The 19,294-nt window shown below is 46.3% G+C and overlaps 1 protein-coding gene across 1 annotated transcript; it reads left to right on the top strand.

Annotated features, from left to right (window-relative positions):
- The first annotated feature begins 161 nt into the window (after positions 1–161).
- Positions 162–4,567, top strand: NOP2 (NOP2 nucleolar protein). Its single transcript, XM_075215854.1, has 10 exons — positions 162–449; positions 634–723; positions 1,552–1,639; positions 1,738–1,878; positions 1,973–2,112; positions 2,544–2,633; positions 2,827–2,949; positions 3,144–3,241; positions 3,388–3,518; positions 3,782–4,567. Exons 1-10 carry the CDS (start codon positions 162–164, stop codon positions 4,207–4,209), a joined length of 1,617 nt encoding a protein of 538 aa, XP_075071955.1. The 3' UTR covers positions 4,210–4,567.
- The last annotated feature ends 14,727 nt before the right edge of the window (positions 4,568–19,294 follow it).

Raw genomic sequence — 19,294 nt, 5'->3', positions numbered from 1 at the left:
ACACTGTTGAGGACAAAATATAAATAGGTTTCATGTTTTTTTCCATAAAAGTAATTGAGGGGGGGGGGGGGGGGGGGTATAGAAGGGCATCCACAGCTATAGAAGGGAATCCGCAGCCTTTTCTGATTTGGGGGATTTTTCCTCACAGTATACCTGGGGCTATGTCATCTATAACAATGGCCCTGATCTTCACCTCAAACATGAACTTCCACCCATTGAGTGTTGTATTAGACTCCTTACATCACTATCCAGTCTCGGCGCCCTTGGACCTTGCCTCAGTGCAGGAACGCATCAAGGATGTTGTGGGCGTGCTACAGGATTTCACGAAGCGGGGAGGAGAGCGCTCTAGGCAGGATTACCTTTCAGTGCTCCGCAAAGACCTCAGCACCTACTACAGTTACGGTGACTTCATGGTCGAAACGCTCAGCGACCTGTTTCCTGTGTCAGAGGTGAGGACAATGCTTGTATTTGTGTGACGGTGTGAGAGAAAGATGGAAAGACGAGCAGGGTGTGAGGTTGAAAATAATTTCTGTGGCAGTGTGTCTTCAACACATCCACTACCTTACTCCAGTTTCCAGTCTTCTTATCTCCTAACTTTTTATACTGACCATTTCTTCCTCTCTCTCTCTCCAGTTGGTTGACTTTCTGGAGTCCTGTGAAGTTCAGCGTCCAGTTACCATCAGAACCAATACTTTAAAGACCCGAAGACGGGACCTGGCGCAGGTAAAACGCACTCTCTCGCTCACCCAATCGTACCTCACCCTCTGTACTCCTACTTAGCCACTACTCAATGTTTTACAGCAATAGTCAGCATAACTGATGCAAGTTCTCAAAAGGTTTTTATTTTAAGTTGCTGAAGTCTGTCCTCCAATCAGGGATTGTGTTCTATTTGTTTAATTTGTTCAAATACTTGTGAAACTTAAGAGTTTAAAAAGTTGAGTTGCCTGAAAGAGACAGAGAGGAGACTGGAGGTAGGAACGGAAAATGACATCATTGCAGCCTCGATAGATCCAATGAAGGAAAACTTTAGATGTTTATAGTGGTCGCGATCAATCAGAATGTAAATCATATTCCTATATGATAATGTCCTTTTAGTTGGATTACACGTTAACAAGTGTAAGGAATTACTAATATAATAGTGGAACAGTAATTCTGCACCAGTCAATATACATGTTACAAGAAAATATTTGCCACGAGCTACGGTCAAAATCTAAGGTACGCCTAAATTATGAGACCGGAATCTTGGGGGAGATATGTCTGCATTGTTCTGTGCTGTACAGGAGTACTCTGTAAAGAGTACTCCTGTACAGCGCAGGAAGAGGTTGTCTTTTGTATAAATTAATATAGACACATTGTGGCAGGATTTACGTATATATGTCAGGTTTTGTCTTATTTTAAGTTAGTTTTTTTTTTTATTATTATTTAATTTCATTCACAAGGCAGCTGCCTCACTTACCTTGCCATGTACCCCTAACGCTTCGTTTCCTTGTTTGACTTTGTTACCTTATTCATTATTCCTTACTAATCTATACTTCCCGTGCTGTCCCTTAGGCTCTTATCAACCGCGGAGTAAACTTGGACCCATTGGGTAAATGGTCAAAGACCGGACTGGTCATTTACGACTCCTCTGTACCGATTGGTAAGTTTCTAACTAGGGAGACGGATAAAAGTGCAGTGTCTTGTTTGTTCCAACTTAATAGACTATTTGAGTGATTTAATGCCCCCTTCTCCTCCCAGGTGCCACCCCTGAATATCTGGCTGGACATTACATGCTACAGGGCGCATCCAGTTTGTTACCGGTCATCGCCCTGGCACCCCAGGAGAATGAACGGGTGCTGGACATGTGCTGTGCTCCAGGAGGGAAGACCAGCTACATGGGTGAGTATGGCGTATATCTTCCTGGAGAGTCGACGTTGATGTTTTGCTGAATGTGTGAGGTCACGTCTGTATGATGTCGTTGCCTCGTCCACAGCCCAGCTGATGAAGAATACTGGGGTAATCGTCGCCAACGATATGAACGCTGAGCGTCTCCGGAGCGTGGTGGGAAATCTGCACAGACTGGGAATCACAAACTCTATAATCTGCAATTACGATGGTCGGCAAATCTCCAAGGTAAGTGCCGTGTTTTCACGAAAGTGCCGAAAGTTGTCGTAAGGGTTGGATAGGATGCCCAGAGATATGAGAGAGTGAGCCTCTGCAGGACAGGGAAAACGGGTGTGACAAGAAGCATCTGCAGGGCTTGGCAAGGCGGGACTGGGCAAATGGGTGCGGCGAGCCCCTGGGACTGGGGTAATGGGTGTGGTGAGCTTCTGTGGGACAGGATTCTGAGGGTTATTTACTAATATTGCTCAAACTATAGCAGCCAATGAGACATTAGCTTTAGTGAAAGCTATTTGCTGATTGGTTGCTTTGGTTTTAGTGCAGATTTGAACATTATTGCTAAGTAACCCTAGCATGACTTTGTTACCTCCAATTCCAAAAGCAAAACCTACTCTCGTTTATTCCCTATCTGTATCACTTCTCAATTCTTCTCCTTATACCAGGTCCTCGGAGGATTTGACCGGGTTCTCCTGGATGCTCCGTGCAGTGGAACGGGGATCATCAGCAAAGATCCAGCTGTGAAAACCAACAAGGTGAGAGAATTAATGGCAGTTTAGAGGGATAAAGGAAATGATGGTACGAACTGGCCAGGTTGACCAGGAGTATGTATATGTATATATTATATGTGTGTATATATTATATGTGTATATATGAGGAATGACTACAATGTATACATGAAAGAAGGGACAGCCAAGTACTCATCATGTGTTTTATATCTTCTCGCAGAGCGTACAGGACATCCAGCGATGCGCCCACATACAGAAGGAGCTCGTACTGGGCGCCATTGACTCCCTTGATGCCCAGTCGTCTAGTGGTGGATTCCTGGTCTATTGCACATGTTCTATCACTGTGAGTGTCGCTCCCCCTTATTGTAGGACCTTTCTTTCCACCCGTGTCACTGACGCCTGAAACCTGACTTTACCCTCCCAGACTTTCCACACCCTGCACCCTTATAGAAATAAATAACGGTGTGACCTATGGGACACCATAGGGAAATGTTCACTGCTTCGTTATCCTCAATCTGCTATTATTTCTGGCTGCAGGTAGAGGAGAATGAGTGCGTGGTGGATTACGCCCTGAAGAAGAGAAACGTCAAGCTTGTACCGACAGGCCTGGACTTTGGGAAAGAAGGGTTTGTGAGGTGAGGCTTTTTGTAACATCTGTAGCAGACGGTCCGGTACGGATCCTGTTTTCATTTGCTCTATGTTAGTAATAAACATTAGGGGGATCGGGGGCATTGAATTTAAGTGAAGTTGACAAAACTTATGCTCTGACTTCCTCAACCAGATTCAAGGAGCGGCGGTTTCACCAGTCCCTGCGTCTGACCCGCAGGTTTTACCCTCACACTCACAATATGGATGGATTCTTCATCGCAAAATTTCGCAAATTCTCAAATACGATCCCGGTGACAAAGGAAGGTGAGCAGCGTTCTCTTGTTATAGCCGTAACGCTCTACTCGCACACCACTAATTACACAGATCTCCGACATATACCATCGGTCGGTAATCTGTTTCTCTCCAGTTGTTGTTGGAAGAACTCTCAGCAAACCCTTTCGGTTGTAGTTTAACAACAACTGGAGAGAGGCAGGTAGCCGAAACATGTCCTATACACACCCCGACTTCAGTGTATGTCGTCCATCCAAATGCTCAATAACTAATCTTATTTATCTCTCCCGATCAAGTGACCGAAGCAGGCGATGCAAATGAAAGTGAACAAACTGCCTCTGACGATAAGGAAGCACAGAAACCAGGGAAACCAGGCCAGAAGACGCCCCCCGCGAAACCAGGCCAGAAGACTCCTCCCGGGAAACGGGGCCAGAAGACTCCTCCCGGGAAACGGGGCCAGAAGACGCCTCCCGGGAAACCGGGCCAGAAGACGCCTCCCGGGAAACCGGGCCAGAAGACGCCTCCCGGGAAACCGGGCCAGAAGACGCCTCCCGGGAAACCGGGCCAGAAGACGCCTCCCGGGAAACCGGGCCAGAAGACGCCTCCCGGGAAACCGGGCCAGAAGACGTCCCCGTTTAAGAAAGGGAAAAAATCTCCGAAACAAGGAAAGAAATCTCCTCTAAAGAAACAAAAGATTTTTTCAAAAAAGAAAAAGAGCAAATAGGTCACACTCTGCCAGTCCAGACACTTGTGTCACCACCCACCACCTGATCAGTAATCCGCTGAATGCACAGCTGTCTAGGAGGGTAGATTCTCTCATAGGCTGTGAACTCTCTAGGGGCATGAAACGACCAGCAGACGCGTTCCGCATAATCCATCATGGGAAGTGCTCTGTGTGCGTTCCCTGGACTCTCCGGGAGGGTGAGATGATCTGCGGACAGTCTAGGGAGGGTGAAATACTCAGCAGACGTGTTCTGTACTCCATCTGGGGGATGTGATGTTCAGCGCTTGCTCTGATGATGATGATTTTTGTGACTTTCTTTTTCTTTCCCTGTTTTATTATAAATTGGATACAAAACCAATATGGCATCATGTGATCATGTGTTGTTGTTACAGCGAGAGGTTCTGGTGTTTCTTGTAACTGAGTCTGTGAACTTCCTAAAACCTGGAGGGGCAACAATTTTCTATAGTCTGCTAAAAAAAAAAATATATTCAGATCTAGGGCCCAAAAAGAGTATCTATTGTCTACACATCTGCAGTGCTGATGGGTACTCCATACATCTGGGCTGATATTAAAGGTGTTATGAGGCTTGAGGCACCATTGATACTATTGGCAGTGCTGGCGCTGACGTGTGGGTTGACATTCTGGCAGCTGCCTATACGTGATCAACGTAGCATTGTATGACTATAATTGTGTGGCAATATAGACTGGTATATGGGGGACACTTGTGCTGGTATAATTTTTGGGCACTGATTGTCCTAAAACTAAAGTGTCCCGCACAAAACAATAGTGTGCAATCGGTACTAACGTGGGGGCACAGGTGCCGTCATATCTGGGCACTGGCTGGGTATATGGGGTATTGGTGCTGGATATACAATGCTGGTAGACTGGTCTGTCAATTTTCATCCTGCAGTATTGAGACAATGATGAGGTGGGCAACTCCACTTCTACAATGCAGGGCATTGGAAGAAAAGCGGACACCTTGTCTCCCTATAAAACCCCCTCTGCCTTCTATCCCTGGACAGTATATTTTTCCTGTCCCTACATCGGAGGTGGGCACTACGTCTTCCATTCCATTTTATGTTTGTTTTGTTTTCCATTCCTTGGTGCCTCAGTGCCTCCACCATAGACAGCCGCAGCTGACCTCTTCTACAAGTTAAATGGAATATCACAACAATCAAGACAAAGAAAAAATAAACATTAAGACATTACCAGTCTGTTCAAGATAGACAAAGAAGTTGTGGACATGAGACAAGATAGAGAGGGCCTTGCACATAAGGGCTTACTATTTAGAGGGAAAACTTGGAGATAGTAGGATCAAATGGGACACAAGTGTACATGACAGGAGGAGGAAGTAGAGTAAGTGGTCAAGGAGGTAAGATAATCAACAGTGTTAGCAAACTGTTCTGAGTATCCCACAGGCATATAGACGTTCAGGATCCGGCAGCTCCTGATTGTGTGCTCACCTCCCTTTTCTCTGCTATGTTCTCCAAGTGCCATCTCTTGGAGTTTAAGGACTCAGTCTTTGGGGTTTTTTTAAGATCAGTCCTCCCAGGGACAATGTCCCAGCTCAGGCTTTAGTCCTCTGCTTTTAGTCCGTTCTTCATGCCAAGGTGATCTCTCTTTTTGCTCAAGAAGGATAACTTCTTTTGGCTGATTTTGGACCTCAAGCTTTTAAATGTCTTAAATCTCGGAAGCTTCCTAATGGAGTCCTTGCAGTTAATCATTAAGTCCATGTCACCAGAGAACTATATGACCTTTATACGCCTCACAGGTGCCTACGTTTATATCTTGATTTAGAGGGGGCCTACAGTGAGGTTCACCTTCATTGACGGGATCGCTGTCCTGCCCCTACTTCGTCGATCCGGGAAGAGGCTCATGTTCACTTGACCTTGCAGGAACTGCACAGGCGAGGCTGGATAACTAAACAAAACTGGCCCTCCATCCAGAAAGTCAGATGATGTTCCTAGGTGTCGTCTTTGGCTTGGAGGTCCACAAAATCTTCCTTTCTTTGAACAAAGTCCATGGTTGTCTCCTCAGTTGACTTCTGTCTCTGTACTTGGTCTTGGCTGATTTTCACATTAAAACTATGGTCTCCACTGTAGCGTTGCTTTTATTCTCATAGTTCCATCTTTAATCTGAGCTCTTTGAACCTTTTAATGGATATTCTTCTTGCACATTTTTCTGAAAAGTAGATTTTTCACCTGGCCGTTACCTCAGCCAACTCCACCTCCCAAATATTTTCAGAGCTGATCCATTTATCCCTGTTATCAAGCAGTGATTTGCCCCATTGTTTGGCTGTGGTAGACATCCTGTGTCTCTACATTGACTTGAATGAATGACACAGCTGCCGTCCGGCAGACTAAGATATGGACCTTTATTGAATAGACAGGGTGTGTTACACGACAGCTGTCCCTATTCTTTACTCCATGTATGTACATAGACAGCTGTGTCTGAGACGTCTGAAACGAGAATGTGGAATTCTGGGATGACATTCATAGAATCTCCTTTGGATATGATGGATAGTTTTCCACGTGTCGTTTTTTCCATTTCTTATTTTTAGCTAAAACTTGCATAATTCGATATACTCCTTTAATGTCTAATTCCCTGTTACAGATTTGACCACTGAGCCCGATACTGCTTTGGTCTGAAACTTGGTTAAATGCGTTAAAAATAAAAAAAAGTGCATGTTGCTCTGTGCATTGTGCTGCAAATGATGTGATAAGTGTACACAGCTCCAGGACCGCAGTTTTGAGACTTCAGCTCATCACTTCTCTAGGAACTAGCGCTAACACTGAAGGTATGACGTCTATAGCCTATCAAAAGATTGCTTTCCCTTGATTTTGCCAATGATGCCTATCTCTATCATGTGGTATTATTATTATTAATATAAATTTGTAAAGCACCACGGTGCTCCGTAGCGCCGTACAGTAGGGAAAACGGGACATACATAAAACAGACATACATTGTAGACCAAATAAATGCAGACATTAAAACAAAGGGTATGGCGGAACCTTTTCATTAGAGAGCTTACATTCTAAGTGGAAGAGGGCACAACTGAAACAAGAGTAGTAAGTGTGGCTCAGAGTGGAGATTGGGATAGTTGTGAGGGTGCATAATGTTGGGATAATGTCACCTCTAAAAAAAAAAATAAAAAAAAAAAGATCGGTTTTCAAAGAGCGTCTAAAGATTTGAAGGCTGGGGGTGGTAAGGAATTCTATAAGTGGGGAGCAGCACTAGAGAAGCCTTGTAGCCGGGATTGAGAGGTGGTTACCAGAGACAAGACAAGGCGCAGGTCAGAGGTAGATCTAAGGGGAGGGAGAGTATTTTGAAATGAGGTTTGAGATGTATGCAGGGTTAGTGGTGCTGAGGGCTTTTTAGGTAAGGATGAGCAATTTGAATTGGATTCTGGAGGACACGGAACCAGTGTGGAGATTTGCAAAGTAGTGGAGCAGAGAGGGAGGAAGATCAGTCTTGCAGCCGCATTTAGGATGGAGGGAAGTGGGGATGCCAGATAGCAGGAGGTTGCAGTAGTCAAAGTGGGAGAGGAAAAAATTAATAAGCGTTTTGGTAGCATTTTGAGTAAGAAAAGGGCATATTGTAGCAATGTTTTTCCGGTGGCGTCGACAGGACTGGGAGAGAGTCTGGATGTGAGGAATAAAGCAGAGGGTGGAGTCAAGTGTGACACCGAGGCAGCGGACTTGGGAGACTAAGGAAATTGTGGTGTTATTAACAGTTAGGGTGATTTGAGGCAGATGGTGACTCTGGCAGGAGGGAAGAAAATAAGCTTTGTTTTGGACATGCTGAACTTTAAGTAGCGTTGGGACATCCATGTGGAGGTAGCAGAAAGACAGTTGGCTAAACGAGATCGTACAGAAGAGAGGTCAGAGGAAGATATATAAATTTGGTAGAGGTGGTATTGGATGGTGAATGAGTGAATTAATGCTCCAAGAGAAGTGTACAGTGAAAAGAGTAAAGGGCGAAGAACAGAGCCTTGTGGGACCCCAGATAGTGGGAGTGGAGGGGAGGAAGCGCCAGAGGTAGAGACACTAAAGGAGAGGTTCGATAGGTAGGAAGTCAACCAGGAAAGAACTGTGTCACAAAGGCCAATGGAGTGAAGTGTGCGTAGGTGAAGAGGGTGATCAATAGTTGCAGAGAGATCCAGGAGAATGAGTATGGAGAAATGACCCTTAGATTTTGCATTAAGTAGATCATTGATATCAGAGTATAGGCAAAAGTCAGTTCCTCAATTAACGTAGAACAGTCAGGTCTCCTTCAAGCTGCTGTTTGTGTTTTCTACGTTATTAAATAGCCACTAATCTAAAAAGTAATACAATATATTCTAAAGTGTAAAGCAACCCTGGACTATATGTGGATCTCCAGCTATCTGTTAGCACAGCATGCTGGGACTTGTAGTTTCACAACACCTGTAGTAAAGTAAGCTGCGAGTTTCCAGCAGGTTTGAAAAGTGGACATGTTGCCTAAAGCATCCAATCAGAACATTCTACAAAATGATAGCTAGAATCTGATTGGTTGCTATAGGCAATATTTCCAATTTTCAAAGGCCCTGGAAACCCACAGTTTGATTAATTTACCCCTGGAGAGCCACAGGTTGTCCAGAACTGATGCAAAGGCATACTGTAGTGTTCACAATTAAAAACATGGACAATTATATGCAGTACCTGTACAAAGTGCAAAGTATTGTTTTTTATTTAGCAAATTGCTATATATTATTTAATAAGTGATCAGGTGGCCAAACCCTAAAATGTGTACTGTTGATTTTACTACTAAGCTTAGATGTATTTATTTTGCAGGGGATGTGCGGTTCCCTTAGGTGGGCTGTCCAGTCCACCCCTTGCTGCCTGTTATATAGGCTAAGACTAGAAAGGAATCCAAATTCCTGCAATCCTTAGCTCTCCCCATAGTTGGGTAATATTGCGCACCAAAATACAGACGGGCTATGCAGGATACTTATATTTGCACTCTAGCAATTTAACTGATTGGTGAAGTAAATTCCTGGGGTTATATTTGTTCCCCAGATCAGAAGAGTATTTCTACCATTAGTGAAGGTGCATAAGTGAACAACAATTCAATCCTAGTTTCAACCAATTTTCAAAGCCTGCACCTTCAGGGGCTCGTGGTTCTAGCACTAGAGACCTTCCTATTCGCAACATTCCAGAGGAGCACGACTTGTACCAGATCATCCCTCTCTCTGGCACCAGGCACTTCGCGTTACTGTGGTGGAGTCAACCACTGCACTTATTTATTGGACGCTCCTGGCTTCCTCAGGTCTGGACTGTGATTGTGATGGATGTGGATCTAGGGTTGGGCATTGGCGATTCATCCTATGATGGGTTACTGATCCCAGCCAGTCTTCTCTTCCCATACAATGTTTGAGCTACAAGAGGTCCTCCTGGCTCTCGTCCCCCCTTAGATCACCTTCAGGTCATCCTTTTGAAATTGTCAGAAAATGCAACTGTGGTCACTTACATAAACCACCAGGGCGCATGAAGAGATGGGTACTATTGCATGCAGTGGGTGGAACTTTACTTTTCTGCCATCTCTGCAGTATTCTTTCCAGATCTGGAAAATCGAGAAGTGAACTACATCAGCCACAAGCCTTTGGGCCCAAGGGAATGGCCCCTGCTGGGGTTGACCAGATATAGATCTCATTGCATCTTGGGGCAACCAGGGTTTACCAATGTGCTGTGTTAGAACAAAAGATCCTCAGGATACATATGTGGATGGTTTGGTCGATCCTTGACTGATTAGCGCTTCTTACGCAGGTTATCCAGAAGTCATTCTTGAGACCCCAGTATGGCCCAGATGCTTGCGGTTCTCAGGTATTGTCAACATGGCAATCAGCCTTGCAAATTACCTCTTTAGCCAGATATGCTCTCCTGGTATATTATGGGCGTGTCCTGTACAGTGTTTACACAATTGCGCAATGTTTAGTGCACACCAGCAATTTTGCATAGAGCCGTTTTCTGTGCAAGCTTGTTTGATGCCTGTGGCTTGCTTATCTTGGGCGCTATACAATATGACATTGATCCATGGCAGGTCTCCTGCTTGTGTGCAGGGACAGCTCTATTGTATCTAGGTTACACTGAATCCTTTAGTGCTGGCAAATGGAAATACATATCAAACAAACCAGGGTCTCCAGAATAAAAGTAACGCATGTTAAAAAAAATAAATGAATGGGCTTACACTAACTGTAAAAGTTAGAAAAGAAGCACAATATAGTCTTTTTTTTTTTTTTTTATCCAACTTTCCCTATGTAACAAGTTAAAAAGAAAGCATTACCTCTCCTGCGACAAACAATCTAAAATAGACTTGATAAACCAAATAAAATTGCATTTGCGATTAAATTGACAAACCCCAAACTTAAACAATTGGTTTGAATGTAATAGTGTTCATGTTAAGTCGGCGTACGTCTTGTTTTTTATGTGTTGAATAGGAGTTTCCAAGCTGTGCATGCACACAAAAACTGGAGAGGAGGAACGTCCATGGGAACACTATGTGCCCCTCACAAATGCCGCCAGCTGCCACATTAGCAGCCAGTGCACAGTGTGGGGGGCTACTATGGGAAAATAAAAACAGTGAATGACATTATGGTACATAAGTTAAGTATAGGCTAGTGTTGTAGAGGTGAACCCACCGTGATATGCGCCCAACTAAGCAGATGCATATAAATACGCTTTTTCAAACATCCTTTTCTTGTTTACGTTCAGTGTTGCCTGCAGCGTTCACAGGCGTTAACACTCAGAATATATAATGGAGTTCTATGGAAGCGTTCAGTAAGTACCTACTACACTATTCTGCAGGGAAGCTTTGTGAACACACTTACAACACTATTAGAGCAAGTGCAATGTAGAACATTTTGTTTAGGCTTTTAATAGGCCCTTAAACATTCCTCCCACATAGCCTCTCATGTCCCAATTTAGGCAGAACTGGTTGCCAGGGCTTTTGTCCCAACTGCCAGGACTGTTGGCATGTTTGTCACAAGTTCTTGACAGTGGGGATTTTTATGATGGGGATATAAAGTTGTCAAAATATTACATGCATTCAAATTTAAAATGCATTTGCACTGAAACATGGTTTGCTCTGCTACAAATTTGCACCATTTAGCTGGACATTCTCATAAATGTAAATATATCAATGTCTCGACTGACAATGAAGCTCTTAGCACACAGTTTGCAGTCTCTAATTCTCCAGGACTTCTGTTTAGATCTAAGTTTGTAGTTCTCCGTGTCCACCCAGCAATCACAAAACCTATAATTAGTGTCTCTGTCATTGTCTCTGAGAGCTTGATAAGAGTGAGAAGTCAGCTTACACTCACTATACACAGACCTGTCACACTCCAGCTTGTACTCCCTGTATACACAGACCTGTCACACTCCAGCTTGTACTCCCTGTATACATAGACCTGTCACACTCCAGCTTGTACTCCGTGTACACAGACCTGTCACACTCCAGCTTGTACTCCCTGTATATACAGACCTGTCACACTCCAGCTTGTACTCCCTGTACACAGACCTGTCACACTCCAGCTTGTACTCTCTGTATACACAGACCTGTCACACTCCAGCTTGTACTCCTGTGTACACAGACCTGTCACACTCCAGCTTGTACTCTATGTATACACAGACCTGTCACACTCCAGCTTGTACTCCTGTGTATACAGACCTGTCACACTCCAGCTTGTACTCCCTGTGTACACAGACCTGTCACACTCCAGCTTGTGCTCCCTGTATACACAGACCTGTCACACTACAGCTTGTACTGTGTATACATACAGTTCACACTCCAGCTTGTACTCCCTGTGTATACAGACCTGTCACACTCCAGCTTGTACTGTGTACACAGACCTGTCACACTCCAGCTTGTACTCCATGTATACACAGACCTGTCACACTCCAGCTTGTACTGTCTGTGTACACAGACCTGTCACACTCCAGCTTGTGTTCCCTGTGTACACAGACCTGTCACACTCCAGCTTGTACTCTCTGTATACACAGACCTGTCACACTCCAGCTTGTACTCTCTGTGTACACAGACCTGTCACACTCCAGCTTGTACTCTCTGTGTACAATAGACCTGTCACACTCCAGCTTGTACTTCTGTGTACACAGACCTGTCACACTCCAGCTTGTACTTCTGTGTACACAGACCTGTCACACTCCAGTTTGTACTCTCTGCATACACAGACCTGTCACACTCCAGCTTGTACTTCTGTGTACACAGACCTGTCGCACTCCAGATTGTACTCCCTGTGTACACAGACCTGTCACACTCCAGCTTGTACTCTCTGTATACACAGACCTGTCACACTCCAGATTGTACTCCCTGTATATACAGACCTGTCACACTCCAGCTTGTACTCCCTGTGTACACAGACCTGTCACACTCCAGCTTGTACTCCCTGTATACACAGACCTGTCACACTCCAGATTGTACTCCCTGTGTACACAGACCTGTCACACTCCAGATTGTACTCCCTGTGTACACAGACCTGTCACACTCCAGATTGTACTCCCTGTGTACACAGACCTGTCACACTCCAGATTGTACTCCCTGTGTACACAGACCTGTCACACTCCAGCTTGTACTCTCTGTATACACAGACCTGTCACACTCCATATTGTACTCCCTGTATATACAGACCTGTCACACTCCAGCTTGTACTCCTGTGTACACAGACCTGTCACACTCCAGCTTGTACTCCCTGTATACACAGACCTGTCACACTCCAGCTTGTACTCCCTGTATACATAGACCTGTCACACTCCAGCTTGTACTCCGTGTACACAGACCTGTCACACTCCAGCTTGTACTCCCTGTATATACAGACCTGTCACACTCCAGCTTGTACTCCCTGTACACAGACCTGTCACACTCCAGCTTGTACTCCTGTGTACACAGACCTGTCACACTCCAGCTTGTACTCTATGTATACACAGACCTGTCACACTCCAGCTTGTACTCCTGTGTACACAGACCTGTCACACTCCAGCTTGTACTCCTGTGTACACAGACCTGTCACACTCCAGTTTGTACTCTCTGCATACACAGACCTGTCACACTCCAGCTTGTACTTCTGTGTACACAGACCTGTCGCACTCCAGATTGTACTCCCTGTGTACACAGACCTGTCACACTCCAGCTTGTACTCTCTGTATACACAGACCTGTCACACTCCAGATTGTACTCCCTGTATATACAGACCTGTCACACTCCAGCTTGTACTCCCTGTGTACACAGACCTGTCACACTCCAGCTTGTACTCCCTGTATACACAGACCTGTCACACTCCATATTGTACTCCCTGTATATACAGACCTGTCACACTCCAGCTTGTACTCCTGTGTACACAGACCTGTCACACTCCAGCTTGTACTCCCTGTATACACAGACCTGTCACACTCCAGCTTGTACTCCCTGTATACATAGACCTGTCACACTCCAGCTTGTACTCCGTGTACACAGACCTGTCACACTCCAGCTTGTACTCCCTGTATATACAGACCTGTCACACTCCAGCTTGTACTCCCTGTACACAGACCTGTCACACTCCAGCTTGTACTCTCTGTATACACAGACCTGTCACACTCCAGCTTGTACTCCTGTGTACACAGACCTGTCACACTCCAGCTTGTACTCTATGTATACACAGACCTGTCACACTCCAGCTTGTACTCCTGTGTACACAGACCTGTCACACTCCAGCTTGTACTCCTGTGTACACAGACCTGTCACACTCCAGCTTGTACTCCCTGTGTATACAGACCTGTCACACTCCAGCTTGTACTCCCTGTGTACACAGACCTGTCACACTCCAGCTTGTGCTCCCTGTATACACAGATCTGTCACACTACAGCTTGTACTGTGTATACATACAGTTCACACTCCAGCTTGTACTCCCTGTGTATACAGACCTGTCACACTCCAGCTTGTACTGTGTACACAGACCTGTCACACTCCAGCTTGTACTCCATGTATACACAGACCTGTCACACTCCAGCTTGTACTGTCTGTATACACAGACCTGTCACACTCCAGCTTGTACTCTCTGTGTACACAGACCTGTCACACTCCAGCTTGTACTCTCTGTGTACAATAGACCTGTCACACTCCAGCTTGTACTTCTGTGTACACAGACCTGTCACACTCCAGCTTGTACTTCTGTGTACACAGACCTGTCACACTCCAGTTTGTACTCTCTGCATACACAGACCTGTCACACTCCAGCTTGTACTTCTGTGTACACAGACCTGTCGCACTCCAGATTGTACTCCCTGTGTACACAGACCTGTCACACTCCAGCTTGTACTCTCTGTATACACAGACCTGTCACACTCCAGATTGTACTCCCTGTATATACAGACCTGTCACCCTCCAGCTTGTACTCCCTGTGTACACAGACCTGTCACACTCCAGCTTGTACTCCCTGTGTACACAGACCTGTCACCCTCCAGCTTGTACTCCCTGTGTACACAGACCTGTCACACTCCAGATTGTACTCCCTGTGTACACAGACCTGTCACCCTCCAGCTTGTACTCCCTGTGTACACAGACCTGTCACACTCCAGCTTGTACTCCCTGTGTACACAGACCTGTCACACTCCAGCTTGTACTCCCTGTATACACAGACCTGTCACACTCCAGATTGTACTCCCTGTGTACACAGACCTGTCACACTCCAGATTGTACTCCCTGTGTACACAGACCTGTCACACTCCAGATTGTACTCCCTGTGTACACAGACCTGTCACACTCCAGCTTGTACTCCCTGTATACACAGACCTGTCACACTCCAGATTGTACTCCCTGTATATACAGACCTGTCACACTCCAGCTTGTACTCCTGTGTACACAGACCTGTCACACTCCAGCTTGTACTCCCTGTGTACACAGACCTGTCACACTCCAGCTTGTACTCCCTGTGTACACTGACCTGTCACACTCCAGCGTGTACTGTGTACACAGACCTGTCACACTCCAGCTTGTACTCTCTGTGTACACAGACCTGTCACACTCCAGCTTGTACTCTCTGTGTACACAGACCTGTCACACTCCAGATTGTACTCTCTGTGTACACAGACCTGTCACACTCCAGATTGTACTCCCTGTGTACACAGACCTGTCACACTCCAGCTTGTACTCCTGTATACAGACTTGTCACACTCCAGTTTGTACTCTCTGTGTACACAGACCTGTCAAACTCCAGATTGTACTCCCTGTGTACACAGACCTGTCACACTCCAGCTTGTACTCCTGTATACAGACCTGTCACACTCCAGTTTGTACTCTCTGTGTACACAGACCTATCACACTCCAGCTTGTACTCTCTGTGTACACAGACCTGTCACACTCCAGCTTGTACTCTCTGTGTACACAGACCTGTCACACTCCAGATTGTACTCCCTGTGTACACAGACCTGTCACACTCCAGCTTGTACTCCTGTATACAGACCTGTCACACTCCAGCTTGTACTCTCTGTGTACACAGACCTGTCACACTCCAGATTGTACTCCCTGTGTACACAGACCTGTCACACTCCAGCTTGTACTCCCTGTATACACAGACCTGTCAAACTCCAGCTTGTACTCTATGTATACACAGACCTGTCACACTCCAGCTTGTACTCCTGTGTACACAGACCTGTCACACTCCAGCTTGTGCTCCCTGTATACACAGACCTGTCACACTCCAGCTTGTACTCCCTGTGTATACAGACCTGTCACACTCCAGCTTGTACTCCCTGTGTACACAGACCTGTCACACTACAGCTTGTACTGTGTACACAGACCTGTCACACTCCAGCTTGTACTCCTGTGTACACAGACCTGTCACACTCCAGCTTGTACTCTCTGTGTACACAGACCTGTCACACTCCAGCTTGTACTGTGCACACAGACCTGTCACACTCCAGCTTGTACTCCCTGTATACACAGACCTGTCACACTCCAGCTTGTGTTCCCTGTGTACACAGACCTGTCACACTCCAGCTTGTGTTCCCTGTGTACACAAACCTGTCACACTCCAGCTTGTACTCTCTGTGTACACAGACCTGTCACACTCCAGCTTGTACTCTCTGTGTACACAGACCTTTCACACTCCAGCTTGTACTGTGTACAATAGATCTGTCACACTCCAGCTTGTACTCCCTGTATACACAGCCTTGTCACACTCCAGATTGTACTCCCTGTGTACACAGACCTGTCACACTCCAGCTTGTACTCTCTGTATACACTGACCTGTCACACTCCAGCGTGTACTGTGTACACAGACCTGTCACACTCCAGCTTGTACTCCCTGTGTACACAGACCTGTCACACTCCAGATTGTACTCCCTGTGTACACAGACCTGTCACACTCCAGATTGTACTCCCTGTGTACACAGACCTTTCACACTCCAGCTTGTACTCCCTGTGTACACAGACCTGTCACACTCCAGCTTGTACTCCCTGTATACACAGACCTGTCAAACTCCAGCTTGTACTCTATGTATACACAGACCTGTCACACTCCAGCTTGTACTCCTGTGTACACAGACCTGTCACACTCCAGCTTGTGCTCCCTGTATACACAGACCTGTCACACTCCAGCTTGTACTCCCTGTGTATACAGACCTGTCACACTCCAGCTTGTACTCCCTGTGTACACAGACCTGTCACACTCCAGCTTGTGCTCCCTGTATACACAGACCTGTCACACTACAGCTTGTACTGTGTATACATACCTGTCACACTCCAGCTTGTACTCCTGTGTACACAGACCTGTCACACTCCAGCTTGTACTCCTGTGTACACAGACCTGTCACACTCCAGCTTGTACTCTCTGTGTACACAGACCTGTCACACTCCAGCTTGTACTGTGCACACAGACCTGTCACACTCCAGCTTGTACTCCCTGTATACACAGACCTGTCACACTCCAGCTTGTGTTCCCTGTGTACACAGACCTGTCACACTCCAGCTTGTGTTCCCTGTGTACACAAACCTGTCACACTCCAGCTTGTACTCTCTGTGTACACAGACCTGTCACACTCCAGCTTGTACTCTCTGTGTACACAGACCTTTCACACTCCAGCTTGTACTGTGTACAATAGATCTGTCACACTCCAGCTTGTACTCCCTGTATACACAGCCTTGTCACACTCCAGATTGTACTCCCTGTGTACACAGACCTGTCACACTCCAGCTTGTACTCTCTGTATACACTGACCTGTCACACTCCAGCGTGTACTGTGTACACAGACCTGTCACACTCCAGCTTGTACTCCCTGTGTACACAGACCTGTCACACTCCAGATTGTACTCCCTGTGTACACAGACCTGTCACACTCCAGATTGTACTCCCTGTGTACACAGACCTTTCACACTCCAGCTTGTACTCCCTGTGTACACAGACCTGTCACACTCCAGCTTGTACTCCCTGTATACACAGACCTGTCAAACTCCAGCTTGTACTCTATGTATACACAGACCTGTCACACTCCAGCTTGTACTCCTGTGTACACAGACCTGTCACACTCCAGCTTGTGCTCCCTGTATACACAGACCTGTCACACTCCAGCTTGTACTCCCTGTGTATACAGACCTGTCACACTCCAGCTTGTACTCCCTGTGTACACAGACCTGTCACACTCCAGCTTGTGCTCCCTGTATACACAGACCTGTCACACTACAGCTTGTACTGTGTATACATACCTGTCACACTCCAGCTTGTACTCCTGTGTACACAGACCTGTCACACTCCAGCTTGTACTCCTGTGTACACAGACCTGTCACACTCCAGCTTGTACTCTCTGTGTACACAGACCTGTCACACTCCAACTTGTACTGTGTACACAGACCTGTCACACTCCAGCTTGTACTCTCTGTATACACTGACCTGTCACACTCCAGCGTGTACTGTGTACACAGACCTGTCACACTCCAGCTTGTACTCCCTGTGTACACAGACCTGTCACACTCCAGATTGTACTCCCTGTGTACACAGACCTGTCACACTCCAGATTGTACTCCCTGTGTACACAGACCTTTCACACTCCAGCTTGTACTCCCTGTGTACACAGACCTGTCACACTCCAGCTTGTACTCCCTGTATACACAGACCTGTCAAACTCCAGCTTGTACTCTATGTATACACAGACCTGTCACACTCCAGCTTGTACTCCTGTGTACACAGACCTGTCACACTCCAGCTTGTGCTCCCTGTATACACAGACCTGTCACACTCCAGCTTGTACTCCCTGTGTATACAGACCTGTCACACTCCAGCTTGTACTCCCTGTGTACACAGACCTGTCACACTCCAGCTTGTGCTCCCTGTATACACAGACCTGTCACACTACAGCTTGTACTGTGTATACATACCTGTCACACTCCAGCTTGTACTCCTGTGTACACAGACCTGTCACACTCCAGCTTGTACTCCTGTGTACACAGACCTGTCACACTCCAGCTTGTACTCTCTGTGTACACAGACCTGTCACACTCCAACTTGTACTGTGTACACAGACCTGTCACACTCCAGCTTGTACTCCCTGTATACACAGACCTGTCACACTCCAGCTTGTGTTCCCTGTGTACACAGACCTGTCACACTCCAGCTTGTGTTCCCTGTGTACACAGACCTGTCACACTCCAGCTTGTACTCTCTGTGTACACAGACCTGTCACACTCCAGCTTGTACTCTCTGTGTACACAGACCTTTCACACTCCAGCTTGTACTGTGTACAATAGATCTGTCACACTCCAGCTTGTACTCCCTGTATACACAGCCCTGTCACACTCCAGATTGTACTCCCTTTGTACACAGACCTGTCACACTCCAGCTTGTACTCTCTGTATACACTGACCTGTCACACTCCAGCGTGTACTGTGTACACAGACCTGTCACACTCCAGCTTGTACTCTCTGTGTACACAGACCTGTCACACTCCAGATTGTACTCCCTGTGTACACAGACCTTTCACACTCCAGCTTGTACTCCCTGTGTACACAGACCTGTCACACTCCAGCTTGTACTCCCTGTGTACACAGACCTGTCACACTCCAGCTTGTACTCCCTGTGTACACA

The sequence above is a fragment of the Mixophyes fleayi genome, chromosome 6 (assembly GCF_038048845.1).
Source record: "Mixophyes fleayi isolate aMixFle1 chromosome 6, aMixFle1.hap1, whole genome shotgun sequence".
Classification (NCBI taxonomy): Eukaryota; Metazoa; Chordata; class Amphibia; order Anura; family Limnodynastidae; genus Mixophyes; species Mixophyes fleayi.
This window is presented reverse-complemented; position numbering and strand designations above follow the sequence as displayed.